The 24,030-nt window shown below is 41.5% G+C and overlaps 3 protein-coding genes across 3 annotated transcripts; 1 reads left to right on the forward strand and 2 right to left on the reverse strand.

The window, feature by feature from the left end:
- Positions 1-4,868: 4,868 nt before the first annotated feature.
- Positions 4,869-6,175, reverse strand: MELLADRAFT_38497 (uncharacterized protein; the record flags this gene model as incomplete). Its single annotated transcript, XM_007414037.1, is given in 7 exon segments — positions 4,869-5,025; positions 5,087-5,185; positions 5,270-5,348; positions 5,411-5,485; positions 5,535-5,541; positions 5,557-5,741; positions 5,815-6,175. The coding sequence occupies 7 exon segments, from the start codon at positions 6,173-6,175 to the stop codon at positions 4,869-4,871; spliced, it is 963 nt and encodes a 320-aa protein (XP_007414099.1).
- Positions 6,176-7,271: 1,096 nt separating this feature from the next.
- Positions 7,272-9,263, forward strand: MELLADRAFT_91199 (uncharacterized protein; the record flags this gene model as incomplete). The annotated part of the gene is made up of 12 exons (XM_007413967.1): positions 7,272-7,547; positions 7,629-7,722; positions 7,781-7,885; positions 7,977-7,993; positions 8,062-8,280; positions 8,350-8,531; positions 8,577-8,583; positions 8,668-8,691; positions 8,755-8,831; positions 8,907-9,071; positions 9,113-9,210; positions 9,259-9,263. 12 exons carry the CDS (start codon positions 7,272-7,274, stop codon positions 9,261-9,263), a joined length of 1,269 nt encoding a protein of 422 aa, XP_007414029.1.
- A 2,572-nt stretch (positions 9,264-11,835) lies between these two features.
- On the reverse strand, positions 11,836-14,455 carry MellpPht1 (inorganic phosphate transporter; the record flags this gene model as incomplete). The annotated part of the gene is made up of 11 exons (XM_007414036.1): positions 11,836-12,016; positions 12,098-12,253; positions 12,330-12,424; positions 12,501-12,580; positions 12,664-12,823; positions 12,915-13,134; positions 13,301-13,484; positions 13,603-13,718; positions 13,821-13,890; positions 13,973-14,154; positions 14,256-14,455. The coding sequence occupies 11 exons, from the start codon at positions 14,453-14,455 to the stop codon at positions 11,836-11,838; spliced, it is 1,644 nt and encodes a 547-aa protein (XP_007414098.1).
- Positions 14,456-24,030: the final 9,575 nt, after the last annotated feature.

The following is a 24,030-nucleotide window of genomic DNA, read 5'->3' on the forward strand; positions in this document are numbered from 1 at the left end:
CCCAGAAAGAGAAAGGACATGCAACCAGAGAACAACAGTGTTTGGGAGAGTTAGCTTGGATGCAGTGCACATCAAGGCTGGTAGATATAAGTACTTAATTGTAGCAAGAGATGATCTGTCGGGATGGGTGGAAGCTAAGGCATTACAAAATTTGACGGCGAAAGCAGTGGCAGACTTCATTTTAAAGGAGTGGATATGGAGATATGGGGCGGTGAAATGTTTTACTGTAGATGGTGGACCGGAATTCAAGGCGGAATTGAGAGAAGCAGTACGGATGTCAGGATCAAAGTTGGGGGAGGGAACTCCTTATTGGCCTCAAGGCGAAGGAATGGTAGAAAGGGGACATCAACCTTTGAAAGATACTTTGGTAAAAATGTGTGGAGAAGACGGGAAGAAATGGGCGGAGAAGTTACCCTTGGTACTGTTTGCAGACAGGATTTCAACAAAGCGGACCACAGGACTATCTCCTTATGAAGTTCTTTTCAATCAAAGGGCAATCTTGCCGGTTGACGTTGAAGCAGGAACATTCTTAGGAGTTGATTGGGATACAATTACTACTAGGGAGGAGCTGTTGATGGCAAGGGTAGAACAATTAGAACAAAGAGAAGAGATGTTGGATAAAGCACATGGAAGAATGATGCAGGCAAGAACTGAAGGAGTGATATATTGGGATGAAAAGAATGCACATAGGTTGCGGGACTCATTAAAGGAGGGAGATTTGGTCTTGGTATATAATAAAAGTTTAGAGACACGATGGGGAAAGTTGTTTGAAGATAGATGGAATGGTCCTTATAGGGTCAAGGAGCAATATATGGGAGGATCATACATTTTGGAAGAGTTAGACGGGACAATCTTAGGTAGAAGAGTTGCGGCGGAACACATTAAGAGGTTTTTTCCAAGAGGGGTATCAGCGGTGGTAAGGCGAAATGAGTTTCAAGATGAGGAGTCGGCTAGTGCGGGTAGTTCAAATTAAATTTAAAAGGCAAAAATAAAAATAAAAGTAGCTGTTTCAATGTTCATTAAGTTTCTTTTCTGTTCCTTCTGTTTCTTTATGAGTGTGTGTGCTTTGGTTGTTTTTTCTTTTGGGTGAAGGATTGTACAGTATAATGGAGTGGTGGACTTAGAGTTTTGCAGGGATATCAAGTTGGATTTCTTAGTATCACTTTCTCTGTTATCACGTTGGTGTGGGATAGGTAGTTGAGGATGGAGGAAGTTGGCAGGAATGGATAGTTATAGTTATTACAATTAAACAACACAAAGTAGTAGAGTAGGGGCGGGCACAAACAAATAAATCACAAATTCAATATTCACATCAATCAAAATTGAATTGGTATACTACTTTAAAAATCAAAATTACTCCAGTACATGGGGCGTGTTGTGTTTTCTTTATTATGTTTCTTCTAATTTTTATCTTTAATTAATTCAAACAAAATCAAATAGCAGGGGGCACGGGCTGGGTACTAGTTACATACAACAACAATTAGTCAAAATCAAAATTACAAACATCAAAAATGGATTACTGCTATAGACCTATTTCTCTAAATTTCTTTCTTCTGATATTATCATGTTTCAAAATTAATTTCAAATTCAAGTTGTTACATTTTCTTTCTTTTTTATGGCGGTTGGAAATGGGTAGTTGAGGATGGAGGATAGTTGGCATGAACGGATAGTTAAAAATAAGTACATTAACAACATAACTAAATTACAAGTCAAATGACAAAATCAAATTACATACAAAGTTATTACAATAATCAAACAATGAATCAAAATAGTCAAAGTAAATTATTATCATCAATGTCAAACTTAGTTAGAATTCTGGATATGTTTCTTTTTTAAGGGGACGAGGAGGGGACAGTTGAGGATGTTGGACAGAAGGCAGGAATGGATAATTAGTATAAGTAAATCAAACTCAAAAATTAAAGCAAGCAAGTCAAAACAATAGGATAAGATAAAGTCAATCAAATGAAAATAAAGATCAATTACGTACAAGTCAAATAAATAAATAGTATCAGTCATAGCAACACGCAAACCCCGCCGCTGTAAACTGGGGCAGCGCGGCGGTGGCGCGGGGGTTGCACCGTTGCCTTGGTCTGATGAAACTTCACTGGGGTGATACCGCTCCGCTGCGCGGTTTTCACTGCGGTACACCCCGCCGCTGTCCAATTGAGGGCACCCCAGTGGGAACCCTGGGTCGCAGTGCGTCAAAGATTGTCAGTCACCTGTAACAAAGTACTTTTACCGCCAATCCATCCAGGTCCTTGCCAAATGCCGACTAGCAATAAGCAAACCTTCCCATCTCCATAAAGATTAGGATTTAATCAATATCTACCTCCTTTGGTGGTCATAGTCTTCACATTTGGAGGGCTATCTGTTTGAGTACGGTGTGCCTTCTGGTCATGTGATCAATGCCTTGATGACATCCGGTCTGATCACAAGAGGAGCATGAGTATGAATGTACCATATCATAGAGATCGGAAACCCACCTGCTTTTGTCAACTCAAAGGAAAGACACTCGAATCCCAAGAGATTGGAAGCGCACCTATAAGGGTAGAATGCTAAAAAGATAGTGACAGATCAGTCCTCTTGATCACATGATATCATACCAATAGACAAACCTCTCTAGCAATGGCAGTGTTCTGGGCTGGGTATGAGAATGTATTTTGAATGTCTCTTGCGTATGCATGCAAATACTTTGGTGTTTTCGATCAAAGAGAAGGAACGGATTCTGTAGGTCTTGTTACTCCATCTACTCCTCTGGAGGACTCGCAACTTCAAAGCCGTAATACTATTAAGAAAATGGGTCACATTGAATGTGTCAATGAAAGTCATGCCTGGTCACTTTGATGATTGAACTCAACTTCGTATTTGACACTCTCAGCCCATTTCACATATTGCGTTTGTAGAATTTCTAGTGAAACCAAAAATAAACCATTGGAGACCGGGACATGCATGCGATTCAGACTTTTGATGGCTTTGATGACATGGTGATTGTTGTTTGACTCAAGTGATGAATCAATTGAAGCTACAGCTTTTTCAGACCGCTCGCTGCGGGGAGGGGAAGAGAAGTGGTCCGCTCATGATCAGTTAAAGCAAGGCTGAAATTTTGACACCCACACAGTGGATATATCATACCAAAAGGATTCCAACTTCTCCACCTCCAATATTCGACTGTCTTTATCAATCATATCATTCCCCTTTGCATTCTAATGCCTATGTTTTGTCTTTTTATTTGTAGCAGTCTCCTTTATTGTACCTGGATCACGATCGAGTTAATAGGCGGTTTGTGAGGTGTGAGAAGTAATGAACAAGCGATAGACGATTCTCTTGTCAATCTTAGCCTTCAATACTTGATGGTGAATGTCCTACATGAGTCTTAGAAATGGCTATCTCATTTCCACAATAAGATACTCTTTGTGAACGACTTGATAGTGTATTCACGATGTATGGACATCTGTCTCATTTTCCTTTGATTAATATGTATCTGAATTATTTTTTGTTCTTGTTGGGTTATCCAAGGCTCGTTTTCCCTGCTAAAAAGGGGGACTGCGGCGCGCTGCGCCCCATTTGAGCGCGCCGCTGTCTCAGGGCATTTTTTTTGCACTGCGGTAGCGCTGTGGTGAGGCTATGTAGCCACTGCGATCAAGCCCAGCGCTGTCTCAGTTGACCAAAAATGTGGCGCGCTGCGGCGGGGTTTGTGTGTTGGTCATAGTGAGAAGACAAATAAATACTTACAAATATCACAGCAGAGTTATGGATATGTTTCTTCTTTTCTTTTGGGGACGGGACAGGGTAGTTGAGGGTGGAGGACTAGATGGCTGGTAGGATAGTTATACAACAATTACAAGTGTAGTAGGGGGACTGCGGTGGGACAAATCAATTAACAAAATCATAAGTCAAATTAAACAAATAAATGGATTACTACTACATACAAATTTTCAAATAAATTTACAAGTTACAACCTTTAAAATTACGTATAAGATTATTAAGAATTATCAATTAGTGAAGTGTTATGGATATGTTTCTTTTCTTTCTTTTGGGGACGGGTTAGGATTGACGAGGATGGTGAAATATTGTCGTGCGCGCTCGTCGACGAGCAAACACTACCCGGACCCGGTGTGTGCTCTGATATTGTTTTCAAGAATCCTGAAGCTCACTTCAGGTGCCTGCACTTTTAAAGCTTCATCTTGACAATGCAGGGCTCCAAAAGTTTGCACGTGCACCAAGTCAGCTGTATTTCGGCAATAACTTTGTTATATTGAGATTCACCTTGGTTACATTGAAATTTGGATTGAATCTGCCAACTGTGAATTGGCGGAGCCTTTTTTATGGCTGAGAAAACCAAAAAGCACATCCTCAAACTACATCACTACCTATTGATGTAGCTCAAATTTTGATTTTTTGATTTGAGCACCATGAAGAAGTGACTGAATCACTCCAACAGACACTTCGAGTGACACGATGCACTGGAGGATATTAGCAAAATTTCTTTGAGATTTTCACATCGCAGAGCAGAAGTGATGTACAGGATAACCATGACATTTCTTCAATTCAAGACCAGCGGTGTCAATCATGTCAAGAATGAGGCACAACAGTATATAGAGGAACAATGACACCAGAGTGGTTGTTCAGCACAGAGTTGAGAAGAAGAAGTCATCTTAACAGCAAACATTTCACATCACTTGTCAGATCCCGGGCATATGCAAAGAAGTCAGATATACAGATTCTGTTAAGATTACATTACTCAAACACTATGATCACAGCGTTTCCAAAGTGAAGATTCCCAATGCTATGTGGCCGGATGATATGAAGTGCAGATCCATGTCAAAGCGACTTGGGAAGGCGTGATGGGATTACTCTTACCAGAGGACTTAGATTTCATCAATCAAGGAGCTGATATCTGGGTATACATCAAAGCGTCGCTGAACCGTCACCGGCAATCCTCTTCGAGCCTTATTGATCTCCTTGACGTCAATGAAGCCATATATGATTGACTCATTTTCATCTGTCGTGCTGACGATTTGAGCCCTACACCAATAAGAGAGCTGTCAGTATAGATAGCTCGGTCTGTCGCACAGAGATGACCCACATTGGATTGACGATAGTCGAGTGACCCCATGCATGATACCCACTGGACATGTCTCTTGCTGGTGAACACACCGCTACGTATATCTGATTGTCCACGGCTCTATCAACATTTCCATGATGGAGAAAAATTGTCAGCCACACAGGAGGTTTCGACTACCATATGAAAGGTGCTATCAAGACATACCTTGCCCTAGCCAGTAACTCCCAATGCAAAGGTCCCGTGGTGAGGTTAAAGGCTCCAGGGTAGATCATCGCTATACAGCCTGCAAATGTACATCTTGGTAAACACAAAGGATAAAGCTTATGAGGCAATAAAAGGGCATACCTTTGCGCGCCGCAATCATGGCCATCTCAGGAAATCTGATGTCGTAGCAAATTCCGATTCCAATCTTACCAAAAGCTATATTCAACCAACATGGTCAGTTTTCCCTATCGTTCCGTTTCAAAACAGGGGGACTAGCCTGTGTCAACGATAGTCACGGCCTCTTTCCCACCACTAAGCGTCTCACTCTCTCTGAATGTGATTTGATTGGGTATATTGATGTCGAAGAGGTGAAGTTTGCGGTGTATAGCCACCAGGGTTCCTTCGGGTGAAAAGACTGTAGCTGTGTTATACAACACATTCGGATCTTTGGAGCATCTCTCTGGGATCGAGCCTAATCCAAGTCAGGGTATAAAAAAGTCATGAAACGTGCAACTATGCATTACACCATATCATTGAGGTCTAACCACCAAATAACCAGATCTTGTTTTCGCGTGAGGCTTGACTTAGCATTTTCACACTATCGCTTTGACAACTTTCTACGTCCCAACCTTCTGGGGCTTTGTTGCCTTCTGACCATCCGATGACTTCAGCGTACTTTTTGAAGTACTGAGGACCGTAAGGGCTGTTGAAGACCTCAGGTAACACCACAACTTCTGGTCGAATAGCCGCGCCTTGAACAGCTTCATTTATCTTGGATCGAGCATGAATAAGATTCGCCGACTTGTCAGGTCCGATAGCGCCTAGTTGAATGAGCGCGGTAGTAAAAGAGGATCCTTGAACATCTTGCACGTCCTTCGGCAATATGAAGCCAGTGGGTTCCGACATTCCAGATAAAGTACGTTTAAAAAGTGTTTGTCTAAAGCGAGAACAGGAATGTCTGGATACGGCAAATCTAGGTATGACTGATACCGTTAGCGAGAAAAGTGGCATGGCAGTTGTCCCAAAGTTCACAGCAACACTTTGTACTCCACACACAGTGCAGCCGAGTACCTGGCGCCAGAGCTCATCGTTTCAAAAAGCTTGCCGAAACTTGCCCGCAAAACTCGAGCAATTTGGCGGTGAATTAGCGCATCGCCTGCTATATCTATGTAAGTAGTGTGGCACGAGTTCAAAGTTGATGAAACTGAGAGGCCGCTGATCGAACATTGCACAGTGCCACAGATGGATATGCTCATGGATTGAGATCAGAAACGTATTGGTCATGTTACTGGTTTGGATTTTTACTCTGGTTCTGTTAAAAAATCCGTTATGGCCATTGAGCTTCGGGCGAGAATTCCTCAACTCGATCACTGCAAATTTTGGCTGATCGACGCGCTACCACAAGTCTAACGAGCTTCATCCAATCCCAGCTCGTTTCCTACTTTGGCCTATCACACTCTTGATACTATTACGCCGCAGAAAGGTCTCCTGGGCAGTGCATGTCACAGTCCAAAATGAGTATTCATCCAGGTGTGGAGAGACTGCGCTCAAAGGCTTCCGAACATCGAAACATTAAGCTTTGAACCGATACATAACTTTCAACGTCGTTGAATATCTTATCACCCTTTCATAAAGTGTGTCAAGGACGAAGGAAACCGCTCTGCGACAAAAGTACTTGTTTCAAGTATCCTGATTTCTTATCATGATACTAAATGGACGCGATAAGGAAACCTACGTACCTTCCCCAATCCTGCTTTCTTTTGCGCCGGCTGCTGTAGACAGACACTATTGCTTCAGCGGCTGGAAAACGTACCCCTATATAAGCCAATTTATCATACAAACATTTTACTATCTCGATCATAAAAGAATCAAATTGCGCAACAATACTATCTTGTTTCGAGGACGACCATCTTCGTAACCTAAGACATTTATCGTATATAGTTTTGAGTTAATTTTCCTTGTGCCAATCCTATTTTCTTGTCATTTTTCAGCCCAACTTAGAATGCCAAGTCCTCAGACTCTTTTTTTTCTACTATCTTCACTTGTGAATTGTTCACTTGGCCTTCCTAACTTCTTGAACACGAACCAAGATGGCAAAGGAATATCGTTGGGAACGGACTCTGAAGTCAAATCAGATTATCAGTCTCAATTCCACCTACCCGTCCAAGAGAATCTCAACAATTGTTTGAAAGAAGAGCTTAATCCAGAACTCTGGCGCGAAATGGACATGGATCAACATCTGAGAGGATACCCAGGAGGCTTTAATCTCACATTTCCTGTAAGTATAATCTGATCACTACCCGTCACCTCTTGAAGAGAAGAAACACTCAGAATTGACACTCTTGGCTAAATTTAAAAGGCTTACGCAGATGTTGTTGGGGCAACCAACTTTCAATGCGGAATCGGTAATCAATGCAACCCCTCTCAGGCGAGTAATACTGCCTGGAAAACTGGTGACATGCTAAATTGTGGCTCATAGGTGTGTTCTACAATGTCCACAGCTATGCGCAGGAGTAGAAGGAAAGGACTGGTATGCACTCGCAGCTGCCCATCGGTGGAACACTTTCAATAACCAGGTTTATGAAGCAACAGCCTACAGTATTGCATACATCTCTGGTAAGTGCTCCAAATTTGATACGCGATGCTTGGATAAAATACACTCTCACTGACCTTTTGCATCACTCGGTCTCAACTTTCTGCTGAAAAGACTTGACGCCGTCTATGGTAAGCTCATACTAGTGGCTTTGCTCCTTTATGTTCAACAGAAAAATCTCTTCTGACCAAAAATTCAGGTTGATGACTTGATTCCAGAAGCATCAATGTTCTGGACTTGTGCTGCAGTTTATGTCGGAATAATGGCTGCCTGGATCTGCGGGACACCAGCAGTATTATTCGGATTTGGAGCCCTACGAATCCTGTGGTTGATTTTGATGTCATCAATGTTTCTTGCATCCGGAGCTGTGTGGGTGATGGCAAACTTGGAGGTCCCTGATCCACATAAGTTCACAAGAGTAAGCTCACTGGTGTATAGCTCAAGCATCACTAAATCATACTAACCTTACATCTCATCATCTCAACAGTGGACTGAGATCCTCTACCAGCTGCAAGACTTTGAGAGCCACATGCAATCGGCTCTGACAAAGTACAGCAGCCAGATCATCGAATCCGCTATCAGTTCTGATGATGGTTTGTACGGCATAGCCAAGAATGGTACACTTTTTACGGATCTAGAGATGGAACCGGATATTGTGATTCAATCAAAGTTAGATCTCACCTTGAAGCTCAAAGCAATCTGCCATATTTTGAGAATTCAAGTTTGTCATTAATTCCATCACAAACAGAATCCAAAGCCATCATTTCTGATTCTAACCAATGTATGTTATTTTGGGGTATGATAGAAAGCTTTCATTACCAGGGGAAGTGTGAGCAAAACCAACTCTTGTGAATTGAATAAATTCTCACACTCATGCTGTTGATTGAAATAGCAACCTTGCGATGGCGATGGACCCGCTGGAGCTCTGAGTGGCTCTGAACAGATGTCATACTGTGACAATTCAGGAATGTGAGTATCCCTATTTTTTCGCCTCTTGACGGGTATTCTAGCCTTCATTCACTGATAAAAATGATTCATCACTAGAATGATGAACATTGTTTTAGTCGGTGACAATGATGAAGAAACCCCGCCGTACAATGCCCCTTTGATCAAGTCAAAATATGGTCTCTCTACTGAGCTCTTGACTGAAACAGCTTGGAAGTGCCAACAAAAGTTTGGTGGATTCGAGCATCCTTCAATAGTTAACGTGTCAGTAACGGTTAAATTGGGTTTGCTTCAGTTTGAAAGAGCTCTGACCCTGGATCTCGCACAAAATATAGAACAAACCCTTACAATACGGACTCTGATTGTGTGTTTAACTTGCCTGTGTGTGATTTTACTGACCCTGGTAAGTATACAACTGATTCAATTCTTTCTCACTCCCCAAACCACCGAGATTGACCTCAATTGATTTTGAATCAAAACTAGACATCCATAAGTACAAAGGAAAGATGTCAACAGTTAAGCTATGTCGCGAGATTGGAAAGCTGCCGATTTGATGACACTCTTCATTTGTAATAACGCCCTACACATAGTGTCTGACCTTGCTCCAGCCATCAGTCATTTTTGAAACTCAATAATTTATTTACTCATGACACAAAGTCCAGACATCTTGATGGGACATTTGGCACTTATTTGTAAGCTTATAGCTTTCAAATTTATCAGACCTCATTAAATCACAAGGAAAACGCCGGTGAGGGTGGATGCCTGTATTTTGAGTACAGTTGATGGATAATAGATACTCGAGATCATGAATGAGATTCAAGAGATAAATATGTGGTTCTTGTATATAAGCCAGGGTTCCTTTTTAGTACAGAGACTAAAGCATTTACAGCCAGGTTGCTAAAAACTTCAGCGCATCAGCAGTTAAATTAACAATAGTGTCAGAATTGGCTTGAGAAACACCCAATTTACAGCTCTAGTTGGGTGTCTCAAGTTACATGTATTCAAATCTCAAAGTGGTGGTCTTTAAGCTCAGACTGCAGCGAGAAGTATGAGATCTGGAACTAAAAACATGATGATGGGACCATGAGAAAAGAAAGGACCAGGCGCAGTTCGGCCCGAAAGTCGTGCGTCGTGGCAAACTTTTCCAGTTTAAGACGAGGATCAGCCGAATCTCCATGTAGAGCGCGAGTGACATGCAAAAGGATGTCACTCGCCAACCTATCTAATACCATCCTTGAAGTTGGCAATGTTACAATGAATGGAACTTTGTCATGAATGCTGAGCTTGTGACATGGTAGATGGTATCAATCTGGCTCTCACTCATATCACCAGATCGATATCTCTACTCATCACCAAGTTAGCCAGGTTCAGGCCCATTATCGGCAACCAGCTGGCTTGCGAATTTGGTCATGACATATTTAATGCTGAGTCTCCAGCAGAAAGATTGGTCAGCAAAACTTCAAAAGGTTAGAAATATGGTATCAAAATACCTAACACATATTTAATGCTGAGTCTCCAGCAGAAAGATTGGTCAGCAAAACTTCAAAAGGTTAGAAATATGGTATCAAAATACCTAACACACAAGAATGAACTTAAGCAAATATTTTAGTATATCGATAGCTATAGCCTGATAACGAATTATAACTGAGGAAGAAAGAAAGGACAAAAGAATCTTGTAGGTGTCCTTATATTCCATAGGCACACCTTTCACAGAAATCCTCTTCCATGGGGGTACTTAGAATACCCATAAATCTTATTTCTCATTTGAGCTTGCAAACCCTGTTAACCATCCTCGAGGGAAAGATGCACAGGTTAAATCACTTTCAAAAGTGCCGAAACCTAACTGTTAGCGTAGAAAACAGTCAAGTCGCAACGAATTCGTGAGGTCCTAAAATTGGACCTCACGAATGCGTTGCAATCAAGTGATGAGCAAATGGATTAAAAAAGCGAGTTACATCAAAGCCCCATAGCAGACGTATGCTTGATCACAAGCCTCACTGAACCTATGCGGGGCTCGACAATAAAAAACCATCTATCTCGACAAAACAATGTCTGAAAGCGGTTTATAAGCCACTTTTGAGAAGATGGCTCGCAAATCCGGTTAAAACGAGCCTACTAACGATACCTCCGTCACGACGACGGCCTGACTTCCGCGCCTTGTCCTTAATGAATCTGAGAGATCTTCTCACCAATTCTTATCCTTTACTTGTACATGCAAGTTTGCTTTACTCCCATCAATCATAATGATGACCATCACATCTAGTTCCTAATACCTAAAAAAACTCCCACAATCTCAATCTATCCATTTTAGGATGATGATAATAAACCCTATAAATCCAATGATCATCATACCAAACTTCCAACAAAAGAAAAAACCAAAAAATCTATCATGTTTTCAAAAAACAAAAAAATTAAATCAAAATATAAAAATAAACCAAACAGAAAAACAATCATATATCAAAGCAAAAAAAAGTCCATTTTAACAAAACAAATCAATCATATTCAATTTACAAACAAATCCAAAAAAAAACATCAAATGTATAAAGGATAAAACAAAAACCAGAAAAATCAAACGATCAAGAAACAAATCCATTTATGAACCAAAGTAAAGCTTCAAGTCAACAAACTTCTCGAAATAAAAATACAGAAAGAAAACAGATGATAAAAATATAAAAAGATCATGAAGAGAAAAAAACAGATATAACTTGAGCATTTTAATATATGTATGACCTTGTAGAGAGAGAGACAGGTAATAATCAGAGCAAGTAAAAGAAAAAGTTATACGAAAGAAGAGATTTGAAAAACAAGGTATGTTTAATGGTCTTTACAAATCCAAAAAGTCAGATCCTATCACCAAAAAAAAAACACAACAAAAAAACGTCAATCAGTTCAGTTCAATTCACTTCAACAAGACACATTCAGAAACAAAACTTGATTCAAAAGTATTCTTACCTATATCTCTAATGATTCAAATCAATCGATTCACTTTCACGTCTTTGATCTTCATTCTCTTGATGAAGTTCACCAGCTAAAAATTGAATAAAACCACATCTTTGAATACATATATACAATACCTTTTTAAATATTGAGAAAAAGCAAAAGAAATGAAAATCTCACAAAGTTCTTCTAAAGATTTTCCCATAGTTTCAGGTACCAAAAAACTACTTAACAAACCCGAAAACATAAACCCAGAAAAAATTATAAAGATCCTGCAAAAGAAAAAAACAATCAAATCAATCATTCGGAGATAAAAAAGAACATTCAAAGTACAAAATCTTAAATCAACTCACTTATCAATAAATTGATCTTTTCCACCAATATCTTTCAAAGTAGTAAACCCAAGTTGAGCCAAAATAGCTCCCAACTTTCCAGAAGCAGCTGAAATTCCATGAGATCTAGATCGATATCTTGTCACAAAACATTCAGCTGGTATCACAAAGGTCGTTCTACATATTCAAAAATTCATCAATTCAGTTTAAAAATTTTTTGGGGCAAAACCGATTCGTGAAAAAAAAAACATACGTATTTGGTCCAAAGTTTTGAAAAAAGTTTGCTAGGCAGTATAAGAAGACGAATAAGTGAACTGAATGATCTACTAATTGATGATACGCAATTCCCTATCCAACAAAAAAGATCAGAATCCAATTAAATAAGATAAAGTGAACCGAATCAATTTCGAAAGTAAAAACAAACCATAATAATAAAAAGAGAAGTCAGAGCAGCAAATCCCATGATCTGGATCGGTTTCCTACCCCAACTATCAATAAAAGCAACTAAAGTAAACGAACCAAAAAAAGTTAAAAACCCAATTTGATTTTCAAAAGAAACCAAAACAAAGTCCAAACAATCGACCCACACGCTACCCAATAACCAGGTATAAGACCAGCAATAGATAAAACGATATTTCCAATCGAAACATTCATTAGGCTTTGATAAATTTGATCATTCGGATTTCCATCCAATGATTTCCCAAACCCAATCGCACTTAAAACAATAGAAGAATTTAATCCAAGTCCCTAGAGATCATAAAATTCAACCCCCCACGAGAGAAAACAACAAGCTTAACAATCGTGTCTTCTTTTTCTTTCTTCCTAATTCAAGACTTACATAGAATGCTAAATCAAGTGCGAACCAAGACCAAGCGCAACCAAATAAGACTTTAAAATGTTTCCATTGTTTGTAATGTGACCAAAACGATTGGTGTTTTGGAGATTTTGGAGAATTCGATCGTGAATTCGAAAAGGATTCGATATCTTTATTAATCGTATCTGTTTCATCTTCATCATCTTCATCATCACGTCTTTCCAGATCTTTACGTCTCGATTCACTTTCCTAAAAAAACCCAAACAAATCAATCATCAAGAACCCCATGATTTCCCAAAAAGAAGTATAACCAAACCTGAAGTTCTAATTCAGTATCATTCAAAAACGCTCTTTGATCTTCTTCCATCAAGTTCAAAGTCGAAAGATGATCTTGAGTTTCGATTCGATACCTTTGACTTTCTCCAATCGTCAGTCTAAAATAAAGAGCACAACTTGCTGGAATAGCTCCGAATCCAATCAACAATCTCCAACAATTCTCTACTGAACTTCCAGGAATTGGATCTGATTTAATCGATCTTTCAAACACTTTAACTACTATTAATGAAATTATTGAAGCTGTTAATTGTCCGAATCCTACACAAACACGAAACACACACCCAAAAAAAGACAGATTTTAGTAATGAGATTATAGATGGAAAACTGGTTTTGTTTTTTTCTTCAGAGGAGAATTGGAAGATAAGAATAGGTTTACCTTGAGAAGCAAACACTGCTGTCATCATTCTACCTCTGATCTTCACAGCAGCAGCTTCTGAAGTAATACAAGCTGATAAAGGATAATCACCACCAATTCCGATGCCTAAAAGAAACCTACCCAAAAACAAATCAAAATTCAATCTTCAGTTAACTTTTTTTGGTTTTTTCAAGATATCATCTTATTAAAAAAAAACACATCTATACATAGATACTTACCTCCAAAATACCATAAACCTTGAACTAGAAAGAGCCTGACCAAGTGTGGAAATGGTAATAATCATCAATTCTAAACCCAAAAATCCCCCAAAAAATCAAACGGGATCCAAATTCATCAAAAAGTCAAAACATAAGTCCAATTTGAAACTTACCAGATCCATAAACCTTAGATCTACCAAAATAATCAGCCAAGAATCCAAATAAGATTTGACCCAAAAACGTTCCAATAGGTGTAGCAATCTTGATAGCTAATTCGAATTGATTATCTAATCTTCCATGATCATCTTGATTTAAAACGTAACCTAACATACTACTTGCAATATTAATAGCAAATCTAAAAAACCCAAAAAAAAGAAGAAAACCAAAAAAGATTAAGCAAGGTTTAGTTGGTTTTCTTGGAAATCTTTTTTTCCTTCTAGTTTTTAAGAAACTTACATATCATATGCATCTGTAAAGAATCCAACACCTGAGATGATAATTGTTTTTAGATGAGAAGAATTGAATTTAGCATTATCGATAGATTCTAAAATCTTTCGTTTTGAGGTTGATAAAGAAGTTCTAGATGAAGGATTGAGTGGTTGAGATTCAGATGGATGTGTTGAATGTGGAATTGATTTTGATGTGGATGGGTTCATTTGATGATGATGTTGATGACTGGTATGAATGATGTTTCTTGAGAAGTACTGATGATGTGTTTTATTGACAAAGTTTTGAGGGTTTTTCAACAATTCAATTGTTGAGAATGAGATCGATTGGAAAGTTTGAGTAAGTTTATTTGGTTGAAATTCGATTTTGAAGATTTCCAATTTCGAAATCTTAACTTCTTATCAATTCACTTGGCACCAGGCAATGGGCATTCAGTGATCTTTCTTTAACTTCATCGCCTTCACTACCAATCCTCTATCAACACTTCAACTATCTCTATCCTTCAGTCGACTCCAAATATCTTCACCAATCCAACAATCCATCCATCATCGTTTGATAATTCCAGGCTTTCTTCATACGATTCGGTGAAGGGTTATAGTGTGAAGACGAAAGCTATCGATGATGAACTGAAGCAAGAAAGTTTCCGAGTGGATTGATTAATTGAGACCATTCACAACTTACATAAACGTCTTTCACATCTGAAGATTTGTTTCACACTCAGACCAATCTATATCATGTTTCAACCGTCAATGAAGGTTCAACTCATTCAATACAAGTGAAATGTATCAAACTTCAAGTTTAATGATCAAACCGTGCCGATATGAAAGTGATGTCACACTCCAATCTCCAAGTCTTTCAAATTATCCAGCACAAGATCACAATCAAATTCTATAGACTTCATCAACCAATTTCTCTCAATCCTTTTCTCAAAAAAAGTCTTTGTACTAGGAGCTAGCTTCTAGAAAAGAGAATGGGTGACATAGCTGGGAAAACGTGACATAGCTCATTCGAACGATTGGTAATCATTCGCGTCGCGAATGATCACTCGCTGTGCTCTTGACCATCTCCGGGAATTCCGATTCCTCTTTACCTTCACGTGAAGACGCTCTTTACCATCTCAATGATCTATTTAACAATGTCCTTGTCGAACTCCATTGTTCCCGCTCACTATGATCTCTCAAAGTCATTCTTCCATCCTAAAAATCATCATCACTTCCTCGTATTTACTGTATACTTAGTTGTTCCATTCTTTTAAGCTCTACTAAGACCAACACCAAAACCGCCCCGCTGTAGACTGCGACCGCGCTGCGATAGCGGCGCGGTCGCGCCGGGCACACAGTCTACTGAAACAGCCCTGCGGTGCGGCCGCGCCGTGGCGCAGTTCACTGCGGGAAAACCCGGGCCGTGGCCGCAATGGGGCCATCGCAGGGGGAACCCGAAGTCGCAGGGGGCAGAAGTCTGAGGTACCCCCTTTCATAACAATATCTCATCAACCAAATCAAATATATCTCCGACTCGGTCTGACACTGACAGTCTTATTGACCTTACAACACCTCAACTTGAATTTAACATAGTAGTACTAAATAGAACCAAGCACTATCGAATCAAACTATTCAACTACGAGTCTGACAGTGACATTGGCCTACACCACCTTGAATTGAATCAACTCTAATCATCATGACGATTGGATTCTATTACATTTTAGCGCGAAAAAAGAGGTATCATTATTATAAGTATGACTGTAAGTTAAGATCCACTTGTTGTGTTACTTTCTCCGTCATCTCGATAACATCACAAATTGATTTCCTTTCTTGCTTTCTTTTAGATTTCAAAGCGTTATCATCTGAGAAATATTCAAGTCTAGCTACCATCCATCACACTAGTACTACTACTACTACTACCATTACCTGTCCTCTTCACATCATGGAACTTGAAGCAGAACTTTCAGGAAACCTTCAGCTTTCAATCGAACAACCTCATCCAGAAACGGAAGCGGCCAACAACAGCTCAACACCGTCTCAGCAGCCTACTAGTACCACATCGGACGCACCAGCCGGTCAACCAAATAAGAAAAAGAGAGCAAAAAGCGGAGCTGGAAAAGCGGCCAAAGTCAGCAAGACAAAGAAACCAAAAAAGGTCAGTAATTCGTCTTTCTGTAGTATTAGTAATCAAGATAACTGACGGAGACCAAGGTTTTTCAGGATCATGTTCCGGACGAAGTTGATGTGCATCAGGACTCATCTGATGAAGCACCTATAACCGAAAGTCGACCAGGTCATACGCAAGATGTCAAGGATCTCCTTGCGTATTTTGGGCAGCCAAAACATGTGCCCGGTGAAGTTAGTCTTTCCAAAAAAATTTAATAATTATGTTTCATCATTAACTGACTAAAGCACATTACAGACTGGGCCTTTCAAGCGACTTTACCCCTGCCTTTGGTGTGACGAGTGGTATACTCGTGGCGAAAGGACCAATTCGAATCTCTATGGCCATCGAGATGGTGATAAGGACCGCGGTCCCTGCGAGGGCCGCAAGAAGGCGATTAAAGCGGGTGTGAAACTCCCTGCCACATATCAGCAATTGAAAAAAGCGGAACAAGAAAAAACGGCGAGTGGAATGATGATGAAATCATTCCTGGACCAACCAAAATTCTCTGTCGAACTTCTCAACATCATGCTTGTTGTGTGGGTTATCCGACATGCTCTTCCGTGGAGCCGATTTTTGGATCCTTCGCTGCGGTCAGCTTTCAAGTTGGCTAATCCGCTTGCCGACTTGCGATCAACTACTTGGGCAGCACAAAAAGCAAAAGGTCTCTACCAATCGCTTCACAAATCAGTTTTAGACAAGATAAAGGTTAGTTAATTTAAATTAACTCTTCATTTTATTTTCCTACTTTTACTAATTGGACTCCAATGCCTTTCATGTAGAATAACTCAAGCCGCATATGGCTTGTCCATGATGTTTGGACAACCCGCGGCAATCGTTATGCCTTCATCGCCGTCAATGCCTGTTATGTTGACTCAGACTTTAGATTACATACAGTACTTTTGACATTCAAGATGGTCGCATGGAATCATTATGGCTCCCTTTTGGCGAAACCAGTGGCGAGATATCTCATTCGCCATGATCTACATTCAAAGATAAGTTCTTTGTTTTATTTTGATCATAATCATTACTGATATATGTTTTCAATAATACGTTCTTGGCCAGACAACTGACTCTGGCTCGAACAATAACACTATGGCGTTAGAGATGGAGTCAATGTTTGCTTGTGCACCCGGTTCAGTTGTTTGGAAGAGTCGTCAGATGCACGCGCGGTGCTACTGCCACAAGTTAGCACTTGTAGTAAAGGTAGGATTGAAGTTTATTTCAATCGACTCAGGCCACTCAAAACCCACTACCAATCCCAACCTCACGATTCCCAAACCGAGTTTCCACCTGAACGATGGCGAAAACGATGATGGTGACGTTGACTCAGACGACTGCGACATAGATGAACCTTTGGATGAAGCTGATGAAGGACCCGACCAAAACGAAGAAGCTGTTGATGTTTCTTTGGCTAAGCATCGAGATGATCTTTTTGCAACTGCAATTCAAAAGGTATTTATTTCAGTAATCTACCCAATTAGGCTAGATTAATCTAACAATCAACAAACATAACTAGGTTGATGCAGTAAGCAAAAAAATCGCAGGTTCTCATTCACGTCGCCAGGAATTCAAGGGACTTTGCAAGGCGGCTGGATTGAATCATAGAACACCAATTGCAGGTTATGGCATACGCTGGAATGTGATTTATGATTCACGAACTCGCATGTGTGCCGCACAAGAAGTGAGTGTATCCAATTGAATCACTAACTCTTGTCGTTTATATAACCTTTTTGCTGATTTTGGGTTCTAAGATTGTGAACAAGATGTTGTTGAATGATCGCAAGGGCTCACATTATTTCAAAGGTACAATAATTCATACTGAAGAATGGGAAGCTATTGAATCTCTCAATAGCATACTCGAGGTATGTGATATGTGTTTGGAACAGGACTTGTGAAAACAGCTGATTTTTTATGATTGTTTTTATCTTTCAGATTTTTTCTACTGGTACCAAGCGCATGGAAGGAGATTTCCCTTCTGGTGCAATGGTCCTTCCTGAATACAACCGAATGAAAAAGTCTCTTAACGATATTCAAAAAAAAACAAGTTACTTAGCACTTACGGAGATGATCGAAGTCATGCAGAACCAGTTTGATCAATACATCAACGAGGCTCTTGAATGTGACGCTTTAGTTATTGCCACAATCATCCACCCGCGATATCGTCTGGCATTTTTCAACAAAGTTTACCCGGAGCACAGTGAGCGTGCTAGCAACTTAATCAAAGAAGCTTTTGCATCTCAACTTGCCCAACAGCCACCGGCACCTTCTGAGGACCCGCAAGTTGATGTCGAAGACGACGATGACTTTAATGATTTCACTGCCAGACCTAATGGCAACACTCAAACAGCACGAGAAGCTGAACTCGAGTCCTATTTGATGGGACAGCGGGAATTTGACAAAAACAAGACTATTGACGATTGGTGGCGGGTGAGTTGATTGATGCTAATCGTTGTAACAAAATCCAGGCTGATCATGACTCTTCCCATATTTTGTAATAATATAGGTCAATCATTTATTTTTTCCGGTACTTGCCTTGGTGGCAAGAGACTACCTTGCGGTCTCAGGCACTACCTGCTCGGCTGAGCGGGTCTTCTCTTCTTCCGCCGATGTTTGCTCGCAGGATCGCGGGGCTCTACTTCCAACTACTATCTCAAGATCTGTATCGACACGCGAGTGGGTGAGAAGTGAAATCGAAGTAGGAGGTGAATATGGTGAGGCGATGAAATGCATCAAATATTTTCAAGAACAAAGTGAATCTAAAAAGAAAAAAAGAGTTACGATCGAAATTAAAGACTAGTTTTATGATGTTCATCTTGGTTGTAAAGACTACTTTTGTGGTCACGAGTTTCTTTTTGCTTTTGATACTTTTGTTTCTATTCATTCTATTTTCAAGTGGTTTTCTTTTTACAACATTCGTTTATTTTCAACTGGTTTTCCTTTTACAACATTCTTTTATTTAGCACTGTCACTACTCATATTGTCTCCATGTTATGAAAAAAAGTTATGTTTCCATTTTTGGCCCATTAGCTACGATTTCACTGCGCCCGACGGCGCGCTGCGACTGTCTTTATCGCGCCGGGGTCTCAGCGGCTTTTATGATGCCTGCGATAGCGCTGCGACTGCGATTGCATCTCCCTGCGATGCAACGCACCGTGGGCTCAGGAGAGTCAAAAAGCCCCGCTGCGCGGGGCGGTTTTGGTGTTGCTAAGACGAGAGGCTTTTTAGTGTTTTTATACCACCACTACGGTTATCGCACCTAACTAGGTCTGTACTGTAATACTAAGACTGAGTTAGGAGCCCGTCGGGGGAGCCCGGTCCCGGGCGCGCGTCTCGATTTCTTCGCGGTTAAAAAACCGTCCGTTTTTTCCGCGAGACACGTGCCCGTTTCCAGCTGGGGGGGTGGGTGGTACAAAAACAATTCACGAGAGATGATTCTTTTGGTATAAAAACTATGAAGGTATTTGGAAGTTGATTGGTTAAAGGATCTAGAGGTTACAAAACGTGGAAAGAAATTTTCCGAGTTTGGAATTTCAGAGTGTGAAATTGTTCTCACGATACAGGCTGTACAGTTACTCTCGTTACCCTAGATCGTTTACATGGAACTCAATCCTTAAGTCGTGCCTTGGTTAAGACTTCCAATCCATTCTTTTAAGCTCTACTAAGACGAGAGGCTTTTTAGTGTTTTTATACCACCACTACGGTTATCACACCTAACTAGGTCTGTACTGTAATACTAAGACTGAGTTAGGAGCCCGTCGGGGGAGCCCGGTTCCGGGCGCGCGTCTCGATTTCTTCGCGGTTAAAAAACCGTCCGTTTTTTCCGCGAGACACGCTACGGTGCTCCTTGGCTCGCCGGGTTCTTGGGGTACTGCTCGACATCCCGTTTGGTGAGACTCGCATGGAGTCTCAACTCGTTGAGCATCCCGTAAGACTACGTGCGGGTCCAAGGAAACACCCCCTGTATTTCAAATACAACTATGATCGCTGCCTGTATTGACAGTCATGCTTTCCGAGTGGTGGAGGTCTGTTGAATGAAACTCTAAATTGCTGCAGTGCGGGTCAAAACTTTAAAATTCTTTGGGGGTCATTTATTTTCATGCTACATGCGTGCTCATATAAAAACTTCCCATGAAATGATTTTCCGTTGGGTCCTCAATTCTCGTTCTCTCCTTTGTTCCGCCTGTCAATCAGCCACAGAAACTCCTTTGTATCTTCTATCTCTTCCTTGCTGAACTTTCTTAAGTAGAGATCTACCGAATTCGATTTCCACCTACCTATTTCCATGATCTTCTCCCTGCTCCACCCCAAGTTGAACCTCAGCGAGGATCCTCCCACTCTAAAAGAGTGTCCGGACCAGTCTCCTTTCTGCACTCCGTGTGCCCCCCATACCCTCTCCATCATCTTCGTAAAGCGTATTCTCGACAACGTTTGCCTCTCTCCGTCCACGGCGTATGAGAATAGCAGAGCTTTCCCATCTCTTTCACGGTGCTCTGACTGTACCCATCTCTCCAGGGCTCCTACCGGATCTAATACGGATCTCTGTTCTGTTAAACTGTTTGTGCGCGCTGTCCATTAGCGTTTGTACTCACTTTCTCTTGAACTGTTCACTTACGTTATAAACTGTGCAACGCCGGGCTTCGCCGTCTTGGCTTTCCATATTCTCAACTTCGCTACCTTCCCCTTCCCCGACTCGCTGAATGACAAGTCCTCTAGCTTTATGGCCCCTTCTTCTGCTGTCTCTCTTACCAGCTCGCCGAGTCTTGCCATCCCCCAGAACGCGCAGATGGCTATCGTTACTGCTAGGTCGTGAGCTTTGGACGTGTTATTCAGTTCGGCGACCATCTCAAACAGCTTTTGTACTCTTATCGGTTGTTTCTGTCTCTTTTCTTTTGCTCCTTCCATCAGCTTTTTCTTTTCCTCACTCCTTGCGGTTGATCGAAGTAGCCAGTCTACAGTTTGCTTGTCGATTTTTGGTTGCTTCAGGTGTTTTGCTATCTGCCAGGCTTTTAACCCCGCTAGGTACTTCTCCACTGTCTTTGCTTTCACTTCTCTTGCCGGTCCTGACGACTTCACAACCTCTGATGGACCTGCCCATACCACAAATCCATACACTTCTTCTTCCGTGATTGGGATCTCGCCATTGAACTCCTTTCCCGTGCTCTCTATATAACTCTTGAATTTTTGTACGGCGCTTCCGTAGCTCTTTAACGTTCCGTCTGTCCACGCTCCTTTCACTAGGTGCTCTGTCACCGGTCCCCTCCACTTTTCATTCAGTCCTCCATCTCCCCTCGCTGCGCTCTCGAACGACACGCGTCCGTTTTTCGTAATCTTCTTTTGATTCATATTCGATGTATTTCTTCAAGTGGTCTGGGATCTCTGGGGTGGAGTGGTTGCCTTCTTTTTTCGTACCTCGATCACCTCTGGATAGGATGTCTGCGTTGTTGTTGCCTGTTTTCACGTAGCGTTCTTCTAATTCGCAATCTAGGTACGCGAGTTCTTTCTGAAGAAGTTTCCATTCATCATTGACTGATCTGTCCCTCGATTTCTGGTTTCGGATTGCAGCCTCCGTTCCGGTATTGTCCGTCAGGACTAGGAACCGCTTCCCCTTTGTTTCGACATTGTTTTGTATCATCTCTAGTCCGATCCGTACCGCAACTGTCTCCAACCAGGCGATACCCCTCTTCACACCACGGTCGTCTCTCTCGTCCCAGCCTTCTTTCAGCTTGAGCTGCGTCCACTTCTTACCCACGATGACCCCAATTCCAAAACCAGTTGAGGCATCTCCAATCCACCCTATGTTCTTGATTTCGCATTTCGGTAGTAGTCTGTGGTTCTGGAATTTTGATAGTACTTCTTCCCACTCCTTAAGGTCCTCTCTCACTTCTCTTGGCATGCCTCGTAATGCCATCTCGTTCTTCCATCCTGCCAACATGCTGTATAGGCCTACATTGTAACATTTCATTTGGGGCAGCATATATGTTACGTGGTCTAGTCTCCCGGTTAGTTTCTGTATCGCTTTATGGGTATGTGGACCTTCGTTCTCTATAGCTTCTCTAATCTGTCTAAGTCTTTCCTGTCGCTTGTTCTCTGGTAACCTGACTGATTTCTCTCTACCGTTCCAGATAAATCCTATGTATTTCTGCTCGGTTCGGAACTCAGAATACTTCCCTTCATTTGTTTTAACGCCTAACTCTGCGCTGGCGTCCACGACGTCTTTCATCGTGGTTGGGTTCTCTTCGTTTGCTCTACGTATGAACAGGTTGTCGTCTACCCACCTGAACACTTCCAGGAAATTGAACTTCTTCTTCATAATTGCTCTCCACGCGTCTGCCGGTCCACCGAAACTACCGCATCCCGCTACGCCGCAGAAGGATACTCTAGTGTCTAGTACAAAACGCCCTTCTGAGGTTCGGAGCATGAGGTACCTCCACTGATCCGGTCTAGTGGGAATCTGCCGGTAGGCTTTTTCCCAGTCGAAAATTCCTAGTTCTAAAATTCCTTTTTCCTTGCTGAAGAACGTCGCTACTGTCCTAAAATCGTCCCAGCTGGTCTTGAATTCTTCCTCGTCCACTAGAGAGTTTACTGACACCACCCCTTGCACCCTTTTCGGATATGACAGGTCGTTTATCACTCGAGTCGACCCGTCGTTGTTCGTCATCATGCCCATTGGACTCGTTCTGAAGAACCCTAGGGTCTCCAGCACTTCGTTTTCCGTACAGGGTCCACGCATTCTCCCAGTCTCCAGCTCCTTGGATATCTTCTTCCGAATTTCTTCTTTTTCCGCGTCGCTTGTCGCGTGATTTGCAGGTGCGTAGAACTTCTTTCCTTCGACCTCGTGTTGGGGGATTCCCTGCGAGAAACCGTACCTGAAACCTTTTAGTACGTAACCATGTTTCTCTATTAGGCCTAGGGTCTTCAGCGTCTTCTCCCACGCGTTCAGGTCCATTTCGCTCTCTACCTTAGTTGGCCACACTCGATTCATGTGGTAGCCTCCCTCTGGAAGTGAATTTCGCAATGTCGGTGCTGGGCTTCGGTATACTTCCACCTTCCCTGTTTCTAGCGTTGGTTGTAGGTGCTCTGGTGGACCGGCCGGCTCTGCTTCTCTACTTCGCTCCTCGCAAACTTGTTGTGCGTTTGAGTCAGATTCTCTGCTGGGTTCGGCTTGTATCTGAACTCTCACTCTCGATTTCATAGGCCTCTCAGGTATGCTGGACTCGGGAACTCTAGGGAAAGGGGGGTTTTGTACGGTTGGTACCATCGTTACTGTAAGGTTCTATAAGAACCTTCACTGAAAGTCCGGAAACTTGTCCGGCTTGACTTCTCACGAGAGCACAGGAGGACTTGGAACTTCGTTATAGTTCCAAACTAGCTCCGGAAAAGTCCAAGTAAGGCTCTCAGAGGAGTCAGTAAAGTAAACACAGTAAAAGAAACAGAGAAATAAGAGAAAAGCTTGAATTCTCACCTAGCTCCGGAAAAGTCCAAGTAAGGCTCTCAGAGGAGTGAGGACTTTCCGAAGCCGGGCGTTGAGGAGAAAGGTATAATGAAACTATATAAACCCATAATGTAAAACCCATGATATCCTGCCTACACTTTGTGGTGACCTATTTATGATATTAAACAAAAAAATTAATCATCT

Source organism: Melampsora larici-populina, assembly GCF_000204055.1.
Source record: "Melampsora larici-populina 98AG31 unplaced genomic scaffold MELLAscaffold_40, whole genome shotgun sequence".
In the NCBI taxonomy this organism is placed as follows: Eukaryota; Fungi; Basidiomycota; class Pucciniomycetes; order Pucciniales; family Melampsoraceae; genus Melampsora; species Melampsora laricis-populina.